Below are 21,069 nucleotides of genomic sequence, written 5' to 3' on the forward strand. Positions count from 1 at the left end.
AGGTCTCTAGGGATCTTCCTTGGTGACATTATCTTGTGGCCTCTTCCTGTATGCTGCTCTCGACTTTCAAGAGGTGAAGAATCTTCGCCACATGCTTCTGCCAACATGATGTTCTGCCCACACACAAGAGCCATAGAACAATTAGAAACCAGGAGGCAAACTCACTCTCCCTCCTGTTGCTTCTATTAGGTGTCTGGGTCACATGGACAAATAAGTCAAGGTGCTTTTGATCACGGTCTTTACTACAACAATAGAAAACAAAGGTGAACCTAGAAGCTGATTGAACCAGCCCAATTACCAGCTTTGCCCAAACATGGTAAGTGACCTACCAGGAATGCAGTGCTTTTGTGGCAAAACCATAAAACTTGGAGTTGGTAGTAGACCCAGGTGGAGGCTGCAAAAATCCATCAGCAGAGGTTGGCAAGTGGATTCAGAAAGTAATGAATTTATACAGAGTTTAAAGGTTTAGGGACACATGACCCATTTTAAAGTTCCCTCCTGATCAGCAAAAAGAGGTACAGCCCTTAAGACAGCAGCTAGACCAGAGGACTAATGAAGTCTTATCTTTTCGCCAGACTTAAAGCAATGTTAACTGTAAGAGCAGAGGAGAGCCTCTGAACTTGAAAAGACAGAGTATGAGGGTCAGAAAAAAACCAAAAGCCTTATATCTAGCAATGGATTTGCTGCCATCCAGCTGTGGAAGCAGCTATGGATCTGCAACCTCCAGGCATGGGAGGAATCTCGGGTTTGTTGATTTCCTGCTGATTTCAGACAGAATGATGACTGGGAAGACAACGACATTGCTGAAGATCTGGCTGTGGGAACGTTAGTTATTGTCTCCGTAACTGCTGGCTTCCTCCAACATGACTTGCTTGAGGAAGCTCAGAGGGTGCTATGAGGTTCAAATTCCAGGAGATGTATTTAGGGACAAAGAACCTGTGAGGCAGGGATAGGCCAGCTGGGAGGACCTAGTTGTCCAAATGACATTGGCATAAAACAATGAGTAGTATTTAACCCTCTGTGACACCTATTCTGGGCAAGCATAGAGGTGAGAACCTGTGATTCATTTCTATAATGTTAGCATTTAGGTTCCTTCATGGGTGATTGGCAGTGAGGAGGTCCAAAGGAGACCTTACTACATAAGGACTTGATCCCTCCTCTTATTTCCCTTATATGTGATGTGGTGACGGATTTTTGTTTGTTTGTTTGTTTGTTTGTTTATAGAAAATGCCTGATTGGTCTGTGGGCAAATCTGTGGGAGTACTTTCTCAATTAATGATTGATGTTGGGGGGCCCAGCTCACTGTGTTTGGTGCCAGTACTGGGAAGGTGGGCCTTGGATGTATGAAAAACAAGCTGAGCATTTGGAGACAAGCTAAGAAGCAATATACCGCCCTGATCTTTGTTTCTGTCCTGCCTCTGATGTTCCTTCAGAACAAACAGCGATCAGGTTAAGCCAAATAAACCTGTTCCTCCCTAAGTTGCCTTTGGTCCTGGTTTCTTTATTATGGCAATAGAAAGCAAACTAATACACGCATGGGTGGAAATGGAGATAGTTCATGGAACTCAATTTTCTGCCTGTTTACCAATGATTAACTATGGTAATCAATTGTGTCAAAGTTCAGGTCAACTGCATCCTTTGGGGATGTTGGGGAGACAGTACCTGGTGCTTGAGTTAATGGTGTCTATAATATGAACAGGTTGGTCTATGGTAGAGCATGTGCTGCTGAGCTGTGGGCACAGGGAAATGTGAGGTGACCACTATCGTCTCAAGTTGTCCCCCTACCCCTTCTCTACAACCCCAGCCCAGCTACTCCAGCAGACTCAGAGAGGTGGCAGGCTGGGAGAGCGCTCCAACTTGTATTCAGAAGTAGGTGAAGGGTCTCGTATTTTAAATATTCAAACCTGGAGACAACTTAAAGAGTGGATGTCAATGAATGGCCTCTGTTTTACAGATAAGACAGTTTGGGAGAAATACTTTGCAATGGCAAAGAACAGCAAATGCTTTTTCTGTCCCAACCTCATGTGTTACATGTCTGGAACCCCCACCCCCAAGTTCCTCACCATGTCCCCAGCTCTCCCAGCCTCTGCCCTTTAAAGAGTTGCAGGTTGGTTCATTGACTTTGTTTGACAAGTATAATTTGTGATGTGATTTTAGATTTGATTCTTGCTTTGCTAAGCCTCCTGTATTCGCATCCTACCTTAGCTTTGCACAGTATACCTGTCTTCCCACAGCACTGTGCTCTTTGCCACTGTCTCCAAGTTGGAATCAGGACCACAGTCTAGGTAGGACTGAATGTGTAAATGCCCACCTCGTGTCTGGCCAGAAACTATCTGGCAGGGTGCTTCTTTTCCTTCCCTCCCTCGCTCCCTTCCTTCTCTCCCTCCATCCTTCCTTCCTTCACTCCTTCCTTCTCTCCCTTGAATGTCGTATGTATACAACCATATGTGTGCAGAGGACAGAGGCAGACATTGGGTACTCTCCCCTAACATTCTCCATCTTATTCCTTCAAGACTGAGTCTTCTGGTCTTGGAGACTGGGCTCACTACAGGTGCCTGTGATCAGACTTAGTAGGGGTTTGAGGGTTTCTTTTAAACCTTGGTACTGAAGATCTTAGCTTAGTCTTCCTGTTTGCACGTGTGTTCTTAGAGACTAAGGCATCTCCCAGGTCTAAAGAAGCATCTCTATATGTTTTAAGGAAAGTGGCTGAATCGATTATACTATTTCTAGAGTATGTCTGGTCTTTAACTTGACTGAACACAAAGGGATAGCAGGTTACCTTCGAGCCATCCTGAACAACAGAAAGCTGAGAATGGGCACAAATAGTAGACTGATGGTAGTAAGTGATGCCTACCTTGGCTGTGCTCAGCCCTAGAGAAGTAATCAGGGTTTCTATAACCCAGAAAGTGAGGGAAGTGGTAGGTGAAGAGTCTGCTAGCCACTCAGGTATATTACCTGTGGCTCTCAACAATCTCCAGCAAATATTAGAGATAAATGTTAGATTTACCTGAACCAATGTCTGCTAAACTTAACTTCACAGCAAGGTCAGGGCTGGTTGCCCCATAAATAAGACACTATAGAGGTTGCATCAATACCCCAACACATATTTGAATGTTATCTTAAAATTACAGTTTTTACAACACCTTGAATGACATTGGCACATTTAGTATCTCATCTGATTCTTCCAGTTCTGAGGCATTTGGTCAAGAGGAAATAGAGAATATCAGCTGTATACGGAGAGTACATGGATCTGGGCTGGCAGTATTCAATGTGTTCTAAATAGTTAAATTTATTTATGTTTTATGTTTTATTAACATATACTAATCATGATAATAATGGCTTTCATTGTGACATTTTCATGTATATTTTTAAAGTATTTCCTATCACCCCACTGCCCCCACTGACCCCTTTAGCACAGCCCTGGGAAACGGGCACTGTTGTCATCTGTTCTATAGAGGGGGTAGTGTGTGTTCTGGTTACACAGCTGAGAATTATAGAGAAAGAATTTGAACTCAGATGAAAATCATACATAACCCAGACTCAAAAGGTGAATCATGGTATGCACTCTCTAATAAGTGGTTATTAACCTAGAAAACTGGAATACCCAAAACATAATCCACACATCAAATGAGGTACAAGAAGAAAGGAGGAGTGGCCCCTGGTTCTGGAAAGACTCAGTGAAACAGTATTTGGCAAAACCAGAACGGGGAAGTGGGAAGGGGTGGGTGGGAGGACAGGGGAAGAGAAGGGGGCTTACGGGACTTTCGGGGAGTGGGGGGCTAGAAAAGGGGAAATCATTTGAAATGTAAATAAATTATATCGAATAAAAAAAATCAAAAAAAAAAAAAGAATTCAGCTGGGCTCTAAAGTCCTTCTTGGTTTCAGAAGTCCTACAAACCTAGGACTTGGACACAGTTGCATTTGACGTTAGTCCTTGCAGCCTCTTTATTGAGAACAGAACATGAGTCTGCACAGCCAGCGTGTGCCTGTGATCACTACTTTGCCTATATTAACTTATCTAACCCTGAGCATTTTGGAGAGGCTGTAGCATGTGGGTGCCTGAGGTACTCAGGTGAGGCTGCTTGCATGGACTCAGTATGCCTCACTGTCCTAGGTTTGCGGTATCACAAGTGGGTGTGTTCCCGCTGTGCAAAGTCAAGGTTCCAGGCGCTGGCACCTGTTTGCTTTGCTGATCTGTTTGTTCTGTGGCAACAGAACCGAAAGCAGCTTGAGTGAGCAGGCTTTTCTTCCATCCTCAACCACACTGGATCTCCTGCCACACAGAAACTATGAAGACAGGGGCTCAGGTTTGGAGGGCACTGGCAAAGTCATGTCTTCTCTGTGCTGCCCTGGGATTCCATTTCCCTGGTTCCAGGTAAGTGGCGGGTACAAATGATTCCCTGATCGGTCACGTAACAGAAAGCAGAAAGCCACATACTGCGGACCAACTCTGCCACATGCCCATGGGCAGAGGAATGTCTCTTAAAGCAATTTGCATGTGTCTGGCAAAATAAGATCAACAATTCCTTCCGGACTATTATGGACCCAATTGGCTGGCTTCAACAGGAGTGCCTGTTAAAGAACTCGCATGGCATGGGTTAATGTATCCTGTCGTGCTGTGAAGAATAGGACACAAGTTTGATAACTGAATAAGGTTTTGGTCCGGCTCTTTATGCAAAAGAAGGTTTATTATATATGAAAAATGAGCCAGTTTATGTGAATGATCTTAATAAATGGCACTGTCTTACTCTACCTGCCCAGCAGGCCTATATATCTAAGGGGCAGGAGTCTCTCAAACTCTCACTTTCTTCCTTTCTTTACCCTTTCCCCTCTCTCACAAATGTTTGTTTCCAAAGAGGAAAAAAAAGATTTATTTCATTAAAGTTTCCATTCATAGGAAGTGAAGCAGCTAAAGAAAATAATCTTAGTCTGGGCTCAAACGTGAGTTCCAAAGAAAGATGTGGCAGAGAGAGCAATCTGGATACCTTCTTTGGGCCAGAGCAGTTGCCACCGTAAGATGTGGATGTGCTCGGGTACCTGGGTGCTCATGAGACTTCATGGAAAGAGAGGGGTTCAGCCGTTCTTTCCGCTCAAACTACTCCCTGATAGCAGCCTCTCATTCCAGTGAGCAGCGCCAGTGTTCACGTGCCTCCTGTTCTGAGCTCTTTAGCAATGCTATTCAGCCCCGTTGAGCACCTTCCCCAGGACCAGGATTCTGAGTCTTCACCACCCAGCAGACACCCCAGTGCTCACCTTTAGAACTAGCATGACCCTCGTCTTAGTGGACAGACACTGCTGACGCTTCCCAAGCATTTACTTCTGGGTGCAGAAGACTCTGCAGTATCCAGTGAACTGTGCCTGGAGGGGAGGGCTCAGACATCCCTCCCAGAAGCAGCAGGCCCCCCGTCCACAAGCCCTGTGATTGCCCCAGAGGCTGCAGAGCTGAACAAGCCCCAAACTCACATTCTCAGGGAGCGTGGCCAGGTGGGAGCAAATACAGAGACTTATAAGAGTTGGTGCAGGGACAAAGAGCAATCAAGGGAGGGAGGGAGAGAGTGGCCGGTCCTCCTGAGTAGGGGCCCTGGCAAAGGATGACAGATGCAGCAGGCAGAGATTAAAGGCCTGTGCCCCCACTGCCCAGCCTTTTTTTTTTCATGATTTCTATGTACCAGTGCTGAATACCACATGCCTTTAAATATCACACCCAGAAATCAAAACAGAAAAGTATTCTTTTGGGGGCCAGAGAGTGCTGCAACCTCCTTCCCATCGTAAAGGCTGTCGGTCATTTCGCTTGCTCAGGTCGCACTGTCATATGGCCTATTGATCATCATTGATTGTCACACTGTTCCAGGCATGGACTCTCGTCCTCACAGTCGTTCGATCACTTACAGGTGCAGGGAGAAGGAAACTGAAGACTGTGTGACTCTCAAGGCTACTTAGTCCATGTGTGTGGCAGGATGGGGGTGGAGGTGGGGGCGTAGACCTCAAACATCCTCTCTGCCTTGTGCCTCTTGTTAATGTGCCTCTCCCTTCCATCTGACTTGCTGGGTATCTAGGATGATTCTCTGAGACACATGTTTGCTCCTTTGCAATGTTGCTTAAAATTCCATGTCTGCCACAGCAAATGACAGAGAGAAATGGGAAACCCTTCCCCCAGAACCCACCTCCCCACCAACAAAGTGGAAGATGCTGTTTGCACGGGGATGCAGCTGCTAAACAAATTGTCTGTGACAGGAAAGTTGTTGTGTCAGGGTATTTCCAGAGAAAACCAAAATATATTGATGTACCCCATCCATATAAGCTGAGGACTGGAAATTTACTGCTGACCTAAACCTGCTGTGCATGATGGATCCATCTTTATTTTGATCAGAGAAAAGAAAGTAAGAGACCTGGATGCAGAGCAACGTATCCTAAGGTTGGCAACAACATTCTGTGCACCCCAAAGAAAGGCATGGCTGTGCCAGCACTCCCTCAGAAGGGGCATATTTCCAGAGAAGTGTAAAAGGCAGTTTATACTAACTTTTTTAAAATTGCAAAGTGTTAGAATATAAATATACCACAAAACAATGACATGAAAGCGATATTCCAGGAGAGAACATCCAGATGAAAGGAGAGAACTAGGTCCCTTTAGGAATTGTGGATCTGGTCGATGTGGGTGGGCAAGGAGCCAGGTGCAGACGAATGCACGAGGCTTCAGCAAAGCACAGGGACATGGCGCGGCACGGCGAGCATGCGTGTGAAAACATTTACAGGACACTGGAGCGACACACAGCCTGCCTGCGATGGTTGTTGCCTCTGAGGAGGATGGCAAACCGACAGAACTGGGGCTGATGTAAAACTCATTTGCCCAGCTCCTGAGATACCTCTTACTTAAGACCATACAAGCGTGGCCAGAGATTGACAGGAGTGGGAGGGTGACCAGGGAAGGGGGAGGGTGGGGAGTGGTGGTCCGCATGGATATGAGGCCCTGAGTGATTCACTGTCAGTACTTCTTGTGGCAGTTTTATGTTAGGAAGGAATTGGGCTTTGCATTCATGTCTGTTAATTGCATGTTGGGCTTTCATTATAGACCTTCCATACATGTTCGTAATATACTACGACCGTATGCACTGCCTCTATTACTCTTTCTTATCTACGCTCCCCATATGGAGTCAACTCCGCAGAAGCTAAGCCAGCGGGTTTGTTTCTGTAGAAATTCCTCAGGGTGGACGGTGCACATAGCTGCATGAAAGACGCCTCGGATGGGCCTGCCGTCTGTGCAGCACCATGCCGTCCTCAAATTTGAGATGTGACTTGACACTAGCTTTTTCTTTCAGATTTGCATTTTGCAGCACTAATGAACCATGCTTACCCAATGTAATTTACAAACATACTATTTGTTCAGCTGATTATTCTATTATATTGCCACCTCCATAATGGAAATTGGGTGTAAAAATGAGAGATCTGGTGGTTATAGCTAACTACTCCTCGAAAGTTCCTTCTGCAAGCTTGTCCGTTATTGGGCTCTCAATTTTCAGAGAGGAGAATAATTGACTCTTAATAGCAACTGTGCACACATTACTTATCCACTTGGTCTCTACCGTGGCCCCAAATTGGTTGATAGTTGGGAAACACACACACACACACACACAAATCAGTGTAACTGCTTTGTAGTTGAAATAGGAAGAGGATGCCCCACAGAGCTGTCAAATACACACTTAGGAGAAGCCAAATCACAGACAGTATTGTTTTGTCAAACCTGAGCAAATTAGTAGAGAGGAGCCCATCGGAGGGCTGCCGCTGGTGTGCAGCATCCGGCCTCAGTAACCACTTTCAAGTACCCACCTGTGGTTCCCAGTAGTCTTTGACCTTTTGTTAAAGATCCAACTTTACTAGGCAATTGATTTTTGCTAGTCTCTGGGGCAGTCGTGGAAACGGCGTTCACAGTAGTTAATAGTGTGCTCCTTTTAGGACTGTTGCCAAAGTGAGAATGTGTTGTTAATGACCTTGTTGGGAGTGACATCCTGTGTGCTTGACAGGTGGAAGCTGTGATGTTCCCCCTAATGACTTAATCTTAGGAACAGAATGAAGCAAGCCCTACAGACACTTACAGAGATAGTGGTGGGAGGTGACCCAAGTGGACACAGGTTGGATCTGCTTCCAGACAATGGCAACGTGGGGCAAGAGACAGAGTAGTGTGTGCTCAGGATCCGACGGGCCTAACGCTTAGATCCCAGGGCCACTGTATCCCAGTTTCACTACAGTACACATGGTGGGTCTCTCTGAGCCATTTCAGGATCTGTCTAGCTGACAACGCCCCATGGTTACCTTCTAGCTCATCTGGGGGGTGTGGTGAAAGCGGGAGATAACAGCTCTCACAATGCTTAGGTCTGACGTCCTAGGCTCTCAATAAATCTTCATTCCTTTCTTCTTCTCATCTCCTTTAAAGCTTAAAAAGGAATACAAGCTATAAGGGATCTTACAGTGATGTACACACTAATGGGAAGAGATCAAAAAGAATCACAGTACATCTGCCATGTGCTAGGTAGGGAAACTGAGGCTCGCACAGGTGAAATAATGAGCCCGTTCATTCACTCGGCTGTGTGCCAGGGACTCAACAAATAGCATGCCTTCCATTTTAGGCATTGTTCTTCCCAAGTTGCTTGTCTGCTCTGAAGGTGTGACTCCTCTGCCCTATACCCCATTTCCAGGCTCCATTGTCTCCACAGACCCTTCATGCCCTGCCTGGCTCAACCTGATACTGACCCTCCCCCACTGCATCACTGATGCCCCCTAAATCACTTTTCCTTGGTGTGGTGGTTTGAATGAGAATGACCCCAGAGGCGTGGGTGTTTGATTACTTGGCCCCCAGTTGGTGGTGATGTCTGGGTAGTCTTAGGAGGTGTAGCACTGATGGACTATGTATATCACTGGGGCCCAGTTGTGAGGTTTTAAAGCCTTGTGCTATCTCCAGTTCTCCCTGTTCTGCTTCCTGCCGTGGTTCAAGCCCTCAGCTTCTACTCCAGCTGCCGCATGTCTGCTGCTTCCCTGCCGTGTTTCCCTGCCATGGTGGTCTCTTAGTCCTCCAGGAACATAAGCCAGATAAACCTTTAAGTCGCTGTGGCCGTGGTGTTTTATCACAAGGATAGAGAAGAACTAATACACTCAGCCTGTGTCTCTCAAAGGAAACCAGTCATCTCCCTCCTCAGCGTGCCCTAACCAGATCTGTCTCTAGCAGAGGCATCCCTTCTTGATTTCAGACCCAGACCCAGGTGAGAACTGTGTCCTGACTGAGATGTTTTTTCTTTTTGTCTTGATGTTTTATTGTAGCAAAAGAAACCTGAATTAAGACACTGCCAAATGTTGTTAACTGTCAGAACTCATTAATAATGCAGTCATTGTGGTCACAGCTGCTGATGTATAGCTTATTTGTGACCAAACATTGGTACTGTAAGAATACCTGTAGTCCAATAGCCTAAATGTGGATGTGAATTATCAAGTATTCAGACTGTTTTTAAATTTATCTTTTCTTTTTCCTTTAAACCATCTGCTGAAACTGTAAGTCTAAATTAGTAATTGTTTCAGAGCACCTAGGCAATTAATAAATAGCTACATTTTAAAAAGGAATACATACATATTTAAAAAAGAAAAAGCAAATAAACAAAACCATCAAGCATTTTAAATAAACCTTTCAGAGTGTTTTGTGTAACAGTGAGAAGAACAGAGGATTTCATCTGTCAGGCAGGTGTAATTTTACACTTTTTTTTAATATTTTAAATAATGTTCACAGTCCAGTCACTATCCCCCTCCTGTTCTGCCCTCCAACAGTTGCCTATCCCATTCCTCCTGCCCTGTCTCCAAGAGGATGTCCCCATATCCCCCACATACCCCCACACCCTTCCAAGTCTCCCCACTCCCTGGGGCCTCAAGTCTCTCAAGGGCTAGGTCCATCTTCTCTCGCTGAGGCCAGACCAGGCAGTCCTCTGCTGTATATAGGTCTCAGAGCAGCTAGCGTATGCTGCCTGGCTGACGGTCAGTATCCAAGAGATCTCAGGGATCCAGGTTCATTTGGCACTGCTGGTCTTCCCATGGGGTTGCCCTCCTCCTCGTAACCTCTTCCAGCCTTTTCCCAATTCAATCACAGGGATCCCCAACTTCAGACCATTGGTTGGGTGCAAGCATCTGCCTCTGTCTCTGACAGTTGCTTGTTGGGTCTCTTGGAAGACAGACATGCTAGGCTCCTATCTGTGGCCCTGGCTGTAGCAGACCTCTTGGGGTGGGGTGGGGGGGCTGAAGAATGTGGGGTTCTTAAGAGGAGCAGACATACTTACTGATGGTCTGCCCAGGCAGAAGGCATAGGCAGGAAAGGCCTGACTGAGTTTAGATATCCCGTTGACACCTAGAGCTTAGCCCGCTTCCACCATCTTCCCCAACATCTCTGTCCCCTACCATCTCTGTCCTCCTGTGCCCTGACCACCTTTCAAGGGTACAGCATCAACCTAAACTTCCTCTCCTGCCCTTCCAGCCCATCCTCTTGCCAAGCACTTCCTATCACTTCCATGAAAACACTCTCACCCATTCGTCTATCCTGACTCTGTTGTAGCTCAGGTCCACTCCTGCCCCAGCTTCTCTCCTCCCCAATCTCCAGACTAAATCAATTCACACCTAACCTCTGCACATCCTCAAGCTCAGCCCCGGCCATTGGAGCCTACATGCATTAAAATATTGCCTACTGGGCAAATATTGCTACTAGAGCTAAGATGCAAGACATGTTTCTCTTTTAAGTAGATCCTATGTCATACCCCCTAAAATAGCCTTAGTACTAATATCCTCTGTATCAATTGTTCTTGGCAAATGTTTCTTGGACTTTTAATATAAAAAGGCAACATCTAGTCCAAACCCCTCCATTTCCAGAGGATAAAAGACCCAGAGAGATAGTGAGTTGCTGTGATTGGATTCCCTGCATATCCAAAGCCCATAAGGGTTCCTTAAAGGCCCACCTATTGACTATTGTTCATAATCCAGAAATGGCTACATAAATGTATCTTAGCCACTGTGTAGGCTAGAAAAGAGAAGCTCATACAGACTGGAAATCAGAGTCCACACACTGCTGAGACACTGTCTTCTAACTGGAGTTTACCACCATCGTCTTATTTTGTCAGACATATCCTTGGGTCTCAGCACATACTTGTTAGATGAATTAACCAGTACTGAAATGATAAACAACTTCCTTGTGCTCCTGATCTGCTCTACATTAATTTGATGGGTGATGGGGAATAAATGTAATTCATTTAGGATACTCAACTCTTCTCTTCTGGTGTTTTCAGAGGTGAGAAGCCAGATGTGTTTGAGACAAATGCGGTCACCGGGAGCCTTGCCAAGAGCAGACCAGCACGGAGTGTGGATGTCACCCCAGCGCCCATTGACTGTGAGCTCTCCACCTGGTCATCCTGGACAGCATGTGACCCCTGTCAGAAGAAAAGGGTAAGACACCAGGCCTTAGACGAGCAGCAATGGGAGGTAGTGAAGACTAGTGGTCAACAAGTGGAGCAGAGGTGGCACTGCCGGGCCACAGTCTGCCCTTTAAGATGCAGGCTGTTGGAGTGACTCCTGTCTCTGTGTTTCAGGGTTGGCATTACAGTGTTTCCCACACGGCTCTCTTAGCAGCTTCCTCCTCTGACCTGCACTTTCTCTCCATCAGACATTGTATAGCCAGAGAAGGGGCCACAAAGCTACATCTGCCCAGTCTTTCCCTACATGAACCCCCAGGACCGAGGGCAGACTTCTCTGTCACCTAACCTGGCCTCATCTTTACAATATATCAGCTTTTGTATTTTTCCAGCTGGATCACTCCCTCTCCTCCTCTGTTTGCACTGTTTTCTCAGTCACCAATGATGTTCCCCACCGCATACACTTTCTAACGTGACTCAGAACTTAAAACTCTTCTCAGGGCAACCTCTTCTAGGAAGCCTTCCCTGACTGCTCATCAGCCCCAGCTCCAGGTAGACAAAGCAACCTTTACACCCCTACCCTATACCTAGCATATAACATACTGTGAATTTCAACACTTTCTACACTAAACAGAAAACTTGTAAAGACATTCAATTCTGTTTTAACTGTACACTCATCTAACAGGTATTTCTTTTCTTTTCCTTCTTTCTTTCCTTCCTTCTTTCTTTCTTTCTTTCTTTCTTTTCTTTCTTTTTTCTTTCTTTCTTTCTTTCCTTCCTTCCTTCCTTCCTTCTTTCTTTCTTAGTATAGAATAGAGTTTATTGGGGACATGGGGAGGAGAGTTAAGAGGGTAGTAGAGGCAGAGAAAGGCAGAGAGAAGGAGAGAGTAGAGAAGTAGAGGCCGGCCATGACCACGTGGAGAGAAGAAGGAAGAGGGAAGGGAAGAGCCCAAGAGGGGAATAGAGAAGCTAAGAGATTAAGAGAAAGAGCAGGTATTTCTTAAGTCTCTTACAATTGATGTCATCCTGCTTTCTGACATCTTTGTAAGCAAAAGAACTTGGCTGTCACACATTCCATTAGACAGGCAAATGGAGACTTAGAGAAGTAAGTTTCTTGGAGCCTTTTAGTGGCAGATACAAGTCTTAGCTCAGGCCACAGGGTCCATACTGGTTTTCTGCCTGTAGAACTAACTAGTCCCCATGTTGTTTATCCTTCAGTTTCCTTGTGATGGGAGAACTGACCCAGGACCCCAGCACTGAACAAAGCAGATATGGGGGGGGGGGGAGAGGGAGGGTTGCCATTCCCTTCCCTTGGTTCCTTAGGAACCCAGACCTATCATGGCAAAGACTCTGAAGAGGTTGAAGAAGTTGGCCCAGGACAATTACACAGTTAATTGGATCAATGGGGAGAGCCAAGTGCTATCATTCTGTTCCCAGAATAGGCTTTCTTGCTGAAGTTATCAACATTGATCCAATTATCTGGATAATTGCCTCATCTACACAATAAACCAGAAGGACTAAGCGTAAGCCAGCCAGAGCTGCTCACTGCAACTCACTGTGGACTTCCTCAGCTGCTATCAGTCCTGTCTACAGGAGCCATGCCTAGGGCTCAGTGAAACCTCTCAGCTAAAACCAGGCACATTTGCTTCAATCTCTCCATCCTCCTTGCCTTGAGAGCCTAAGGCTAGTCTTCTGGGAGTCTCCCTGTGTGTATCTGTGTATCTGTGTGTGTGTGTATGTGTGTGTGTCTTTATTTTCATCCTTTAATTGACTTACAGTATTTGCTTATTTATGGAGTATAGTTTTATAGTTTGATACATAAATGCCCTGTGTAATGATCAAGCCAGGGCAGTTAGCTTTTCTGTCATGCACACATAACTGCTATCCTGTGCTGACATGTAGAGAAGTATCAACACAAGCCCTGCTAGTTACTTTAACTGTACAATCATTGTGGGCTTATATCTGTATTATAAGCAATAAAATTCCCTGCACATAGTGTTTTTGATAATTAATACCTGCCTGGGACCCTTTCCCTTCTTACTCTCTAGCAGTCTTTAGTCTATTCTCCACTTCTGGGATGAACTATTTCTGCTGCTGTGAATGAATGAGAAGCTGTGATTGGCTTTTTCTACCAAGCTTATTTCCCTATCACAATGTCCTGAGATCCCATGCATGTTGCCACAAATAACTGGGTCATCCTTTTATAGATGATCAGTATTGCGTTGTCAATCATACCATTTAAATCCATTCATCTCTTGATGAACATGCTTGTTGATTCTTATTTTGGCTACGGTGACTCTTGTAACTCTATGGTTATAAAATGTCATCATTTCCTTTGGATCTATACTCAGTATTTAGACTGCTGGCTCATTTGGAAAATCTATTTCCAGGATTTTATTTTTTTTAGTTTTTTCCTTCCTTCTTCCTGCTTCCTTCTTCTTCCTCCTCCTCCTCCTGTTTTTATAGAGCCTACGGTTCTTCCCATAATCCATAATGGTTATGTTAACTCAGACTCCTGTCTGCAGGGTATACAACCTTCTTCCCCTTCTCCATATTTCTGCCATTTGAATATTATCATTTAAACATATTTGTAGAGACCACTTCCCTATTTTAAATTCAGATTATTAGAAAACTTTTCTGCTCACTGAATTTCCTTATATATCCTGGGGATTAGCCTCTTGACAGATGAATAGTTTGCAGATATTTTCTTTATTCTTCAGTTTGTTCCTAACAGTGTTGACGAGTTCCTTGGTTATACAAAAACTTCTAGTATGTTCTAATCCTGTTTGTATAGCTTGGCTTTTATTGCCTCTACTTTCTAAAATCTTGTTTTCTCTATGGTCAGGTCTTGAAGTATTTCCCAGGTTGCTCCTTCCAATAGCTGCATATCTTAAATTGGGGATCCTAAATTAAGTCTCTGACTCATTTTAAGTTTTTCTTTTCTTTTCTTTCTTCCTTTCTTCTTTTCTTTTTTCTTTTTTTATTATTTTTATTAGATATATTCTTTATTTACATTTAAAATTATTTCCCCTTTCCTGGTCCCCCCTCCCCCAAAATCCCATAAGCCTTCTCCCCTCCCCCTGTTCCCTAATCAACCCTCTCCCACTTCCCTATCCTGGTATTCCCCTACACTGCTGCTTCTTTCCAGGACCAAAGGCCTCTCCTCCCTTTGATGTCCAACAAGGCTATCCTCTGCTGCCCATGTGTCTGGAGCCATGGGTAACACCATGTGTACTGTCTGGTTGATGGTTTTGTTCCTGGGAGCTCTGGGAGTACTGGGTGGCTCATATCATTGTTCCTCCTATGGCGCTGCAAACCCCTTCAGCTCCTTGGGTCCTTTCTCTAGCTCCCCCACTGGGGACCCTGTGCTCAGTTCAATGGCTGGCTGAGAGTGTCCCCCTCTGTGTTTGTCATGCTCTAGCAGAACCTCCCAGGTAACAGCAATATCCGGCTCCAGTCAGCAAGCACTTGTTGGCGTTGATAATAGTGTCTGGGTTTTGTAACTGTATATGGGATGGATCCCTAGGTGGGGTAGTCTCTGGATGATCTTTCCCTCAGACTCTGCTCCACACTTTGTCTCTGTATCTCCTTCTGTGGGTATTTTGTTCCCCCTTCTAAGAAGAACCAGAGAATCCATACTTTGTTCTTCCTTCTCCTTGGGCATCATTTGATATGTGAATTGCACAAGTATACACCATCACACCTAGCTTTTTAAAAGGTGGATTACAGGAATTGATCTCAGGTCCTTAAGCTTGCAAGATGAGCATGTTACTTCCCATGTGATTCCCCCCTTGTATACCTAGTTCCAGCACCACTTCTTTTTTCTTTTTTTTTTTATTGTCTGATTTTTTTCTACAATCTTTGTTTACATTCCAAATGATTTCCCCTTTCCCAGTCCCCCGCTCCCCATAAGTCCTATAAGCCCTCTTTCTTCCACCCATTTCCCCCACGCTCACCCACCCCCATCTCTCACCCTGCTCCCCCCCAATCAAACCCCTCCCACTTCTCTGTCCTGGTAATCCCCTACAATGCTGCATCAAGCCTTTCCAGGACCAGGACCCTCTCCTTCCTTCTTCTTGGGAATCATTTGATAAGTGAATTGTGTTTTGGGTATCCAGAGCTTCTGAGCTAATATCCACTTATCAGTGATTGCATTCCATGTGTGTTCTTTTGTGATTGGGTTACCTCACTTAGGATGATATTTTCCAGTTCTAACCATTTGCCTAAGAGTTTCATGAATTCATTGTTTTTAATTGCTGAGTAGTATTCCATTGTATAAATATACCACATTTTCTGTATCCATTCCTCCATTGAGGGACATCTGGGTTCTTTCCAGCTTCTGGCTATTATAAATAAGGCTGCTATGAACATAATGGAACATGTGTCCTTATTGCATGCCGGGGAATCCTCTGGGTATATGCCCAGGAGTGGTATATCAGGGTCCTCTGGAAGTGTCATGTCCAGTTTTCTGAGGAACCACTAGACTGATTTCCATAGTGGTTGTACCATCTTGCAATCAATCCCACCAGCAGTGGAGAAGTGTTCCTCTTTCTCCACATCCTCACCAACACCTGATGTCTCCTGAGTTTTTAACCTTAGCCATTCTGACTGGTGTGAGGTGAAATCTCAGGGTTGTTTTGATTTGCATTTCCCTAATGACTAATGATGTTGAGCATTTCTTAAGGTGCTTCTCAGCCATCTGAATTTCTTCAGGTGAAAATTCTTTGTTTAGATCTGTACCCCATATTTTAATAGGGTTATTTGGTTCCCTGGGGTCTAACTTCTTGAGTTCTTTGTATATATTGAATATTAGCCCTCTATCTGATGTAGGGTTGAAGATTTTTTCCCAATTTGTTGGTTGCTGACTTGTCCTTTTGACAGTGTCCTTTGCCTTACAGAAACTTTGTAATTTTATGAGGTTCCAGTTGTCAATTCTTCATCTTATAGCATAAGCTATTGGTGTTCTGTTCAGGAACTTTTCCCCTGTGCCCATGTCCTCAAGGGTTTTCCCCAGTTTCTTTTCTATTAGTTTCAGTGTGTCTGGTTTTATGTGGAAGTCCTTGATCCACTTGGAGTTGAGCTTAGTACAAGGAGATAAGAATGGATCAATTTGCATTCTTCTGCATGCTGACCTCCAGTTGAACCAGCACCATTTGTTGAAAAGGCTATCTTTTTTCCACTGGATGTTTTCTGCTCACTTGTGAAGATCAAGTGACCATCGGTGTGTGGATTCATTTCTGGGTCTTCAATTCTATTCCATTGGTCCACTTGCCTGTCACTGTGCCAATACTATGCAGTTTTTAACACTATTGCTCTGTAGTATTGCTTGAGGTCTGGGATACTGATTCCCCCAGAAGTTCTTTTACTGTTGAGAATAGTTTTAGCTATCTGGGGTTTTTTGTTATTCCAGATGAATTTGAGAATTGCTTTTTCTAACTCTGTGAAGAGCTGAGTTGGGATCTTTTCAATATAGTACTTGAAGTTCTAACTAGAGCAATTAGACAACATAAGGAGGTCAAAGGGATACAAATTGGAAAGGAAGAAGTCAAATTATCACTATTTGCAGATGATATGAAAGTATACTTAAGTGACCCAAAAAACTCCACCAGAGAACTCCTACAGCTGATAAACAACTTCTGCAGAGTGGCTGGTTATAAAATCAACTCAAGCAAATCAGTTGCCTTCCTATACTCAAAGGATAAGCAGGCTGAAAAAGAAGTTAGGGAAATGACACCCTTCACAATAGCCACAAACAATATAAAGTATCTTGCTGTGACTCTAACCAAACAAGAACTTCAGGTCTCTGAAGAAGGAAATCAAAGAAGACCTCAGAAAATGGAAAAATCTTCCATGCTCTTGGATTGGCCGGGTTAATATAGTTAAAATTGCCATCTTGCCAAAAGCAATATACAGATTCAACACAATCCCTATCTCCTGAGTTTTATGGGACTTGCAGGGAATGGGGACCCAGAAAAGGGGAAATTATTTGAAATGTAAATTAAAAATATATCAATAAAAAATAATTTAAATTAAAAAAATCTTAGCCATTCTGACTGGTGTTAGGTAAAATCTCGGGGTTGTTTTGATTTGTGTTTCCCTAATGACTATTGAACATTTCTTAAGGTACTTCTCAGCCATTCAAAATTCTTCAGGTGAAAATTCTGTGTTTAGCTCTGTACCCCATTTTTTAAAAAGGTTATTTTGCTCTCTGGAGTCTAATTTCTTGAGTTCTTTGTATATATTGGATATTAGCCCTCTGTCAGATGTAGGGTTGGTGAAGATCTTTTCCCAATTTGTTGGTTGCCATTTTGTCCAATTGACAATGTCCTTTGCCTTACAGAAACTTTGTAATTTTATGACATCCCATTTGTCAATGCTTGATCTTAGAGCATAAACTATTGGTGTTCTGTTCAGGAACTTATCCCCTGTGCCCATGTCCTCAAGGGTCTTCCCTAGTTTCTTTTCTATTAGTTTCAGTGTGTCTGGTTTTATGTGGAGGCCCTTAATCCACTTGGAGTTGAGTTTAGTACAAGGATATAAGAATGGATCAATTTGCATTCTTCTGAATGCTGACCAGCACCATTTGTTGAAAAGGCTATCCTTTTTCCATTGGATAGTTTTAGCTCCTTTTTTGAAGATCACGTGACCATAGGTGTGTGGGTTCATTAGAGATGGTCCATTCCCAAGTAAGTACATGTTCTTGGTGCCTTAAAAAAAAAATCTCCTGGCCACAAGTGTTTGGATTCACCCTGGATTTTTCTCTCTGTTCCTCTGGTCTGTGTGCATGTGCTCATATCTACCCCATTCTTTTGTGATCACACTAGCTCTGTAGCATGTCTGGAAGTCTTGGGTTGTGATGGTCCTTTCCTTGCTTTTGTTTCTCAGGATTATCTTCACTATTCTGGATGTGTTGTGGTTCTATATGGATTTTGTGATCCCCACCCCCATTAGCTCAGTAAACCCTGTACCTCATGCTCTGTTAAGCATCAAGTCTCAGAGTCATCAAGTCTCTTGGGTAGTGTGGACATTTCAACATTATTTCTTCTAACTCATGAAAACAAAGTATCTCCTGTCTTCTTAAGTTTTCACTATGATGAGCCTGTCTCTTCCTACATTAAACTTATTTCTACATGTCTTATTATTTTGAGGATGTTGTAACTGAAATTATTTTAAACTTTTTTTGACCTGTTTGTTGGAAGTATGCAAAATGCTACTGGACTTTGTAAAGCCTGCAACTTTACTGTATTTATCAACTCCAACAGTGTTTTGGTGGAGTCTTCAGAGATTTTACATACAAGATAATATTATTGACAAACAGAATCCTTTTACGTTTCCCCCTTTTAATTTATCTGCCTTTCATTTCTTTCTTCTGCCTAATCACCATACACTTCCAGTTCTATGTTGAATAGACATGCAACTTGTCCCAGATTTTTTGAATATATACCTTCAACCTTTCCCCATTTAACATGACATTTTCTATGGTTTGTCATACTTTGTATGGAGTTATGTTTCTTGTGTACTTAATTTGTTGATACTTTCCTGGTTTATTTTTGGTCTGTTTGTTCCTCAAGATCTTATTTGCAGGCTTGTGTCTACCTTCTTGGACAAATGGGTCCCTAAGGAAATAAGGCACAGGTGATGACTGTCTGCCTTCCTTTCTGGGTTTCCAGACAGAGCTGCAGTACAGATGTCACATGAGGAGTAACTGTGCCTTTTGTTAATCTGAAGAGGGGCAACTCTACTTATTTGCCACATTTTGTATACCCAAAATTTGACTACTAAAATTACAAAACTACCCATATGCGATCACTCCCTTCTGTTACTAACCACTCCCCCAGGCTGGGGTCCCTGGCTACCCACCCCACTCTGATTCTTTCCATGTCTCCACACTCTTCCTCACATACTCCTCTCCATCCATGACAAAGTCATCTCTAGTTTCTGAGATAAGGTGATCCAGTCTCTCGGTTTGACACAAAACCTTCCTCTATCCAAAATGTCCTATTTCTGCCCTCTACGTCTGCCTGCTGTCCCTCCTCAGTGTTCAGGTCTCGGCCTTGATGTCCTTACTAGAAGCCACTTGTGGTCTCTTCCTTTTGCAATAGGGAGTTCACTGTGAGCTTAGAGAGCACTCTGCACTTGCCCTGCCTTGCTCCCGCTCACTGTGTTGTCACTGCCTGGAGCCTCCTACCACTGGCAATCAACCTCTCCTTTTGAAGGCAGGATAGGAGGCTTAATGATGATTAGAAAACCTACCAACAGGCAAACAAGCAAAAGTACCTATCCTTTTAAATATGAGATAGATTAATCAATATTTTCAGAATAAATGAACAAGAAGAGAGAGATAGCAATATTGATTCCTAAACAGTGGGTAATAAAAACAGAAAATACTGACAAGAAATTGGGTATCTACTTTGTCCCAGAAAAAAATGTGAGCTTGACATACTATATGATGATATATAAGTTAATATGTAATTCATAGCATACAAATAATATTAACAAATCTGTAACATAATTTAAATTCCAAACTGTACATTTAGGTAATCCATTGCCTCAGTTTACACATGAGTAATTGGGATTCTGAAGACTGAGCTCCTTGCCCAATATCATACAACTAAGGAGTACCAACATCACCTGGAGCATCAGAGCACATATTCCTTCATTTATATCACAATGATGCCTTAGGTAATATGTGACAATATATGAATCACCTACTGGAATAATTAAACTGAGAGTTAGTTCATTGTTCAACTGACTATATGAGCCCCTTTATTAATTTTTGATTCCAAGGCCTATGCCTTTCTCAAACTCAATAAATCTTGGCAGACCACAGAAGAAGCAAAACAAAGTCTCAAGAGAAGTCCTCCAACTATAGGGAGCATACAGACCAATTGGGGAAACATTCAGAAAGTTGCCAGCCTGGCACAGAACCTCAGTGTGTTTGTGGTGAACGAAGGACAGGAATTGGACCAGCAGCAATCAGCCAGCTGTGTGCTTTCCTAGCACCCCACAGCTTGGTTGGTGACCATTTGTATACAGTATCTTTAGCTCCTGTAGTCCCCAGGGTCCCATCATTGACTCCCTTGGTTTCTGTCCAATGCAGTACAGACATGCTTACTTGCTCCGGCCCTCTCAGTTCCATGGGGAACAGTGTGACTCCTCCGACAAGGAAGTTGAGGACTGTGTTACCAACCGACCCTGCAGAAGTCAAGCGCGATGTGAAGGCTTTGTGTGTGCACAGACAGGTATGGGTGGGTGTGGGGATGGGAAGAGATGCTTGAAAAGCAGAACATAGCATGTGATGATGGAGGGATAGATATATAGGGTTTGTGAAGATCAGGGCTGCAGGACAGGTCAGGAGGATTCCTTACCACAAACCCATGTGCTATCCCATGACAGCATCCATATAGTAAGGTAGTATTATTGTTATCCCTATTTTAGATTCTAAGAAATTGAGGCTTGTAGAGGTTACTCACCACAAATCATCCAGCCTGTCAAGAGAGAAGCGATTGTGATAATCTGGAAGCTCAGCTACATTTAGTGGCATAAGTTAGATATGCTAGTATCAGAAGTCCTGGGCCAGATCTAATACTGACTATGTGTGATCTAGAATATCTCATTTAACCTTTTGGGATTTTGATTA

General features: G+C 43.7%; 1 protein-coding gene across 2 annotated transcripts in view; it reads left to right on the plus strand.

Moving 5' to 3' along the window:
- Nucleotides 1-4,289: 4,289 nt before the first annotated feature.
- Nucleotides 4,290-21,069, plus strand: part of C8b (complement C8 beta chain) — a 40,275-nt gene continuing 23,495 nt past the window's right edge. For both annotated transcript variants that reach the window (XM_052175591.1, XM_052175592.1), the window contains exons 1-3: nt 4,290-4,375; nt 11,307-11,463; nt 20,530-20,671. In XM_052175591.1, coding sequence (XP_052031551.1) covers nt 4,290-4,375; nt 11,307-11,463; nt 20,530-20,671 — 385 coding nt within the window. The remainder of the gene's footprint in view (nt 4,376-11,306; nt 11,464-20,529; nt 20,672-21,069) is intronic.

The sequence above is a fragment of the Apodemus sylvaticus genome, chromosome 3 (assembly GCF_947179515.1).
Source record: "Apodemus sylvaticus chromosome 3, mApoSyl1.1, whole genome shotgun sequence".
NCBI classification, from domain to species: domain Eukaryota; kingdom Metazoa; phylum Chordata; class Mammalia; order Rodentia; family Muridae; genus Apodemus; species Apodemus sylvaticus.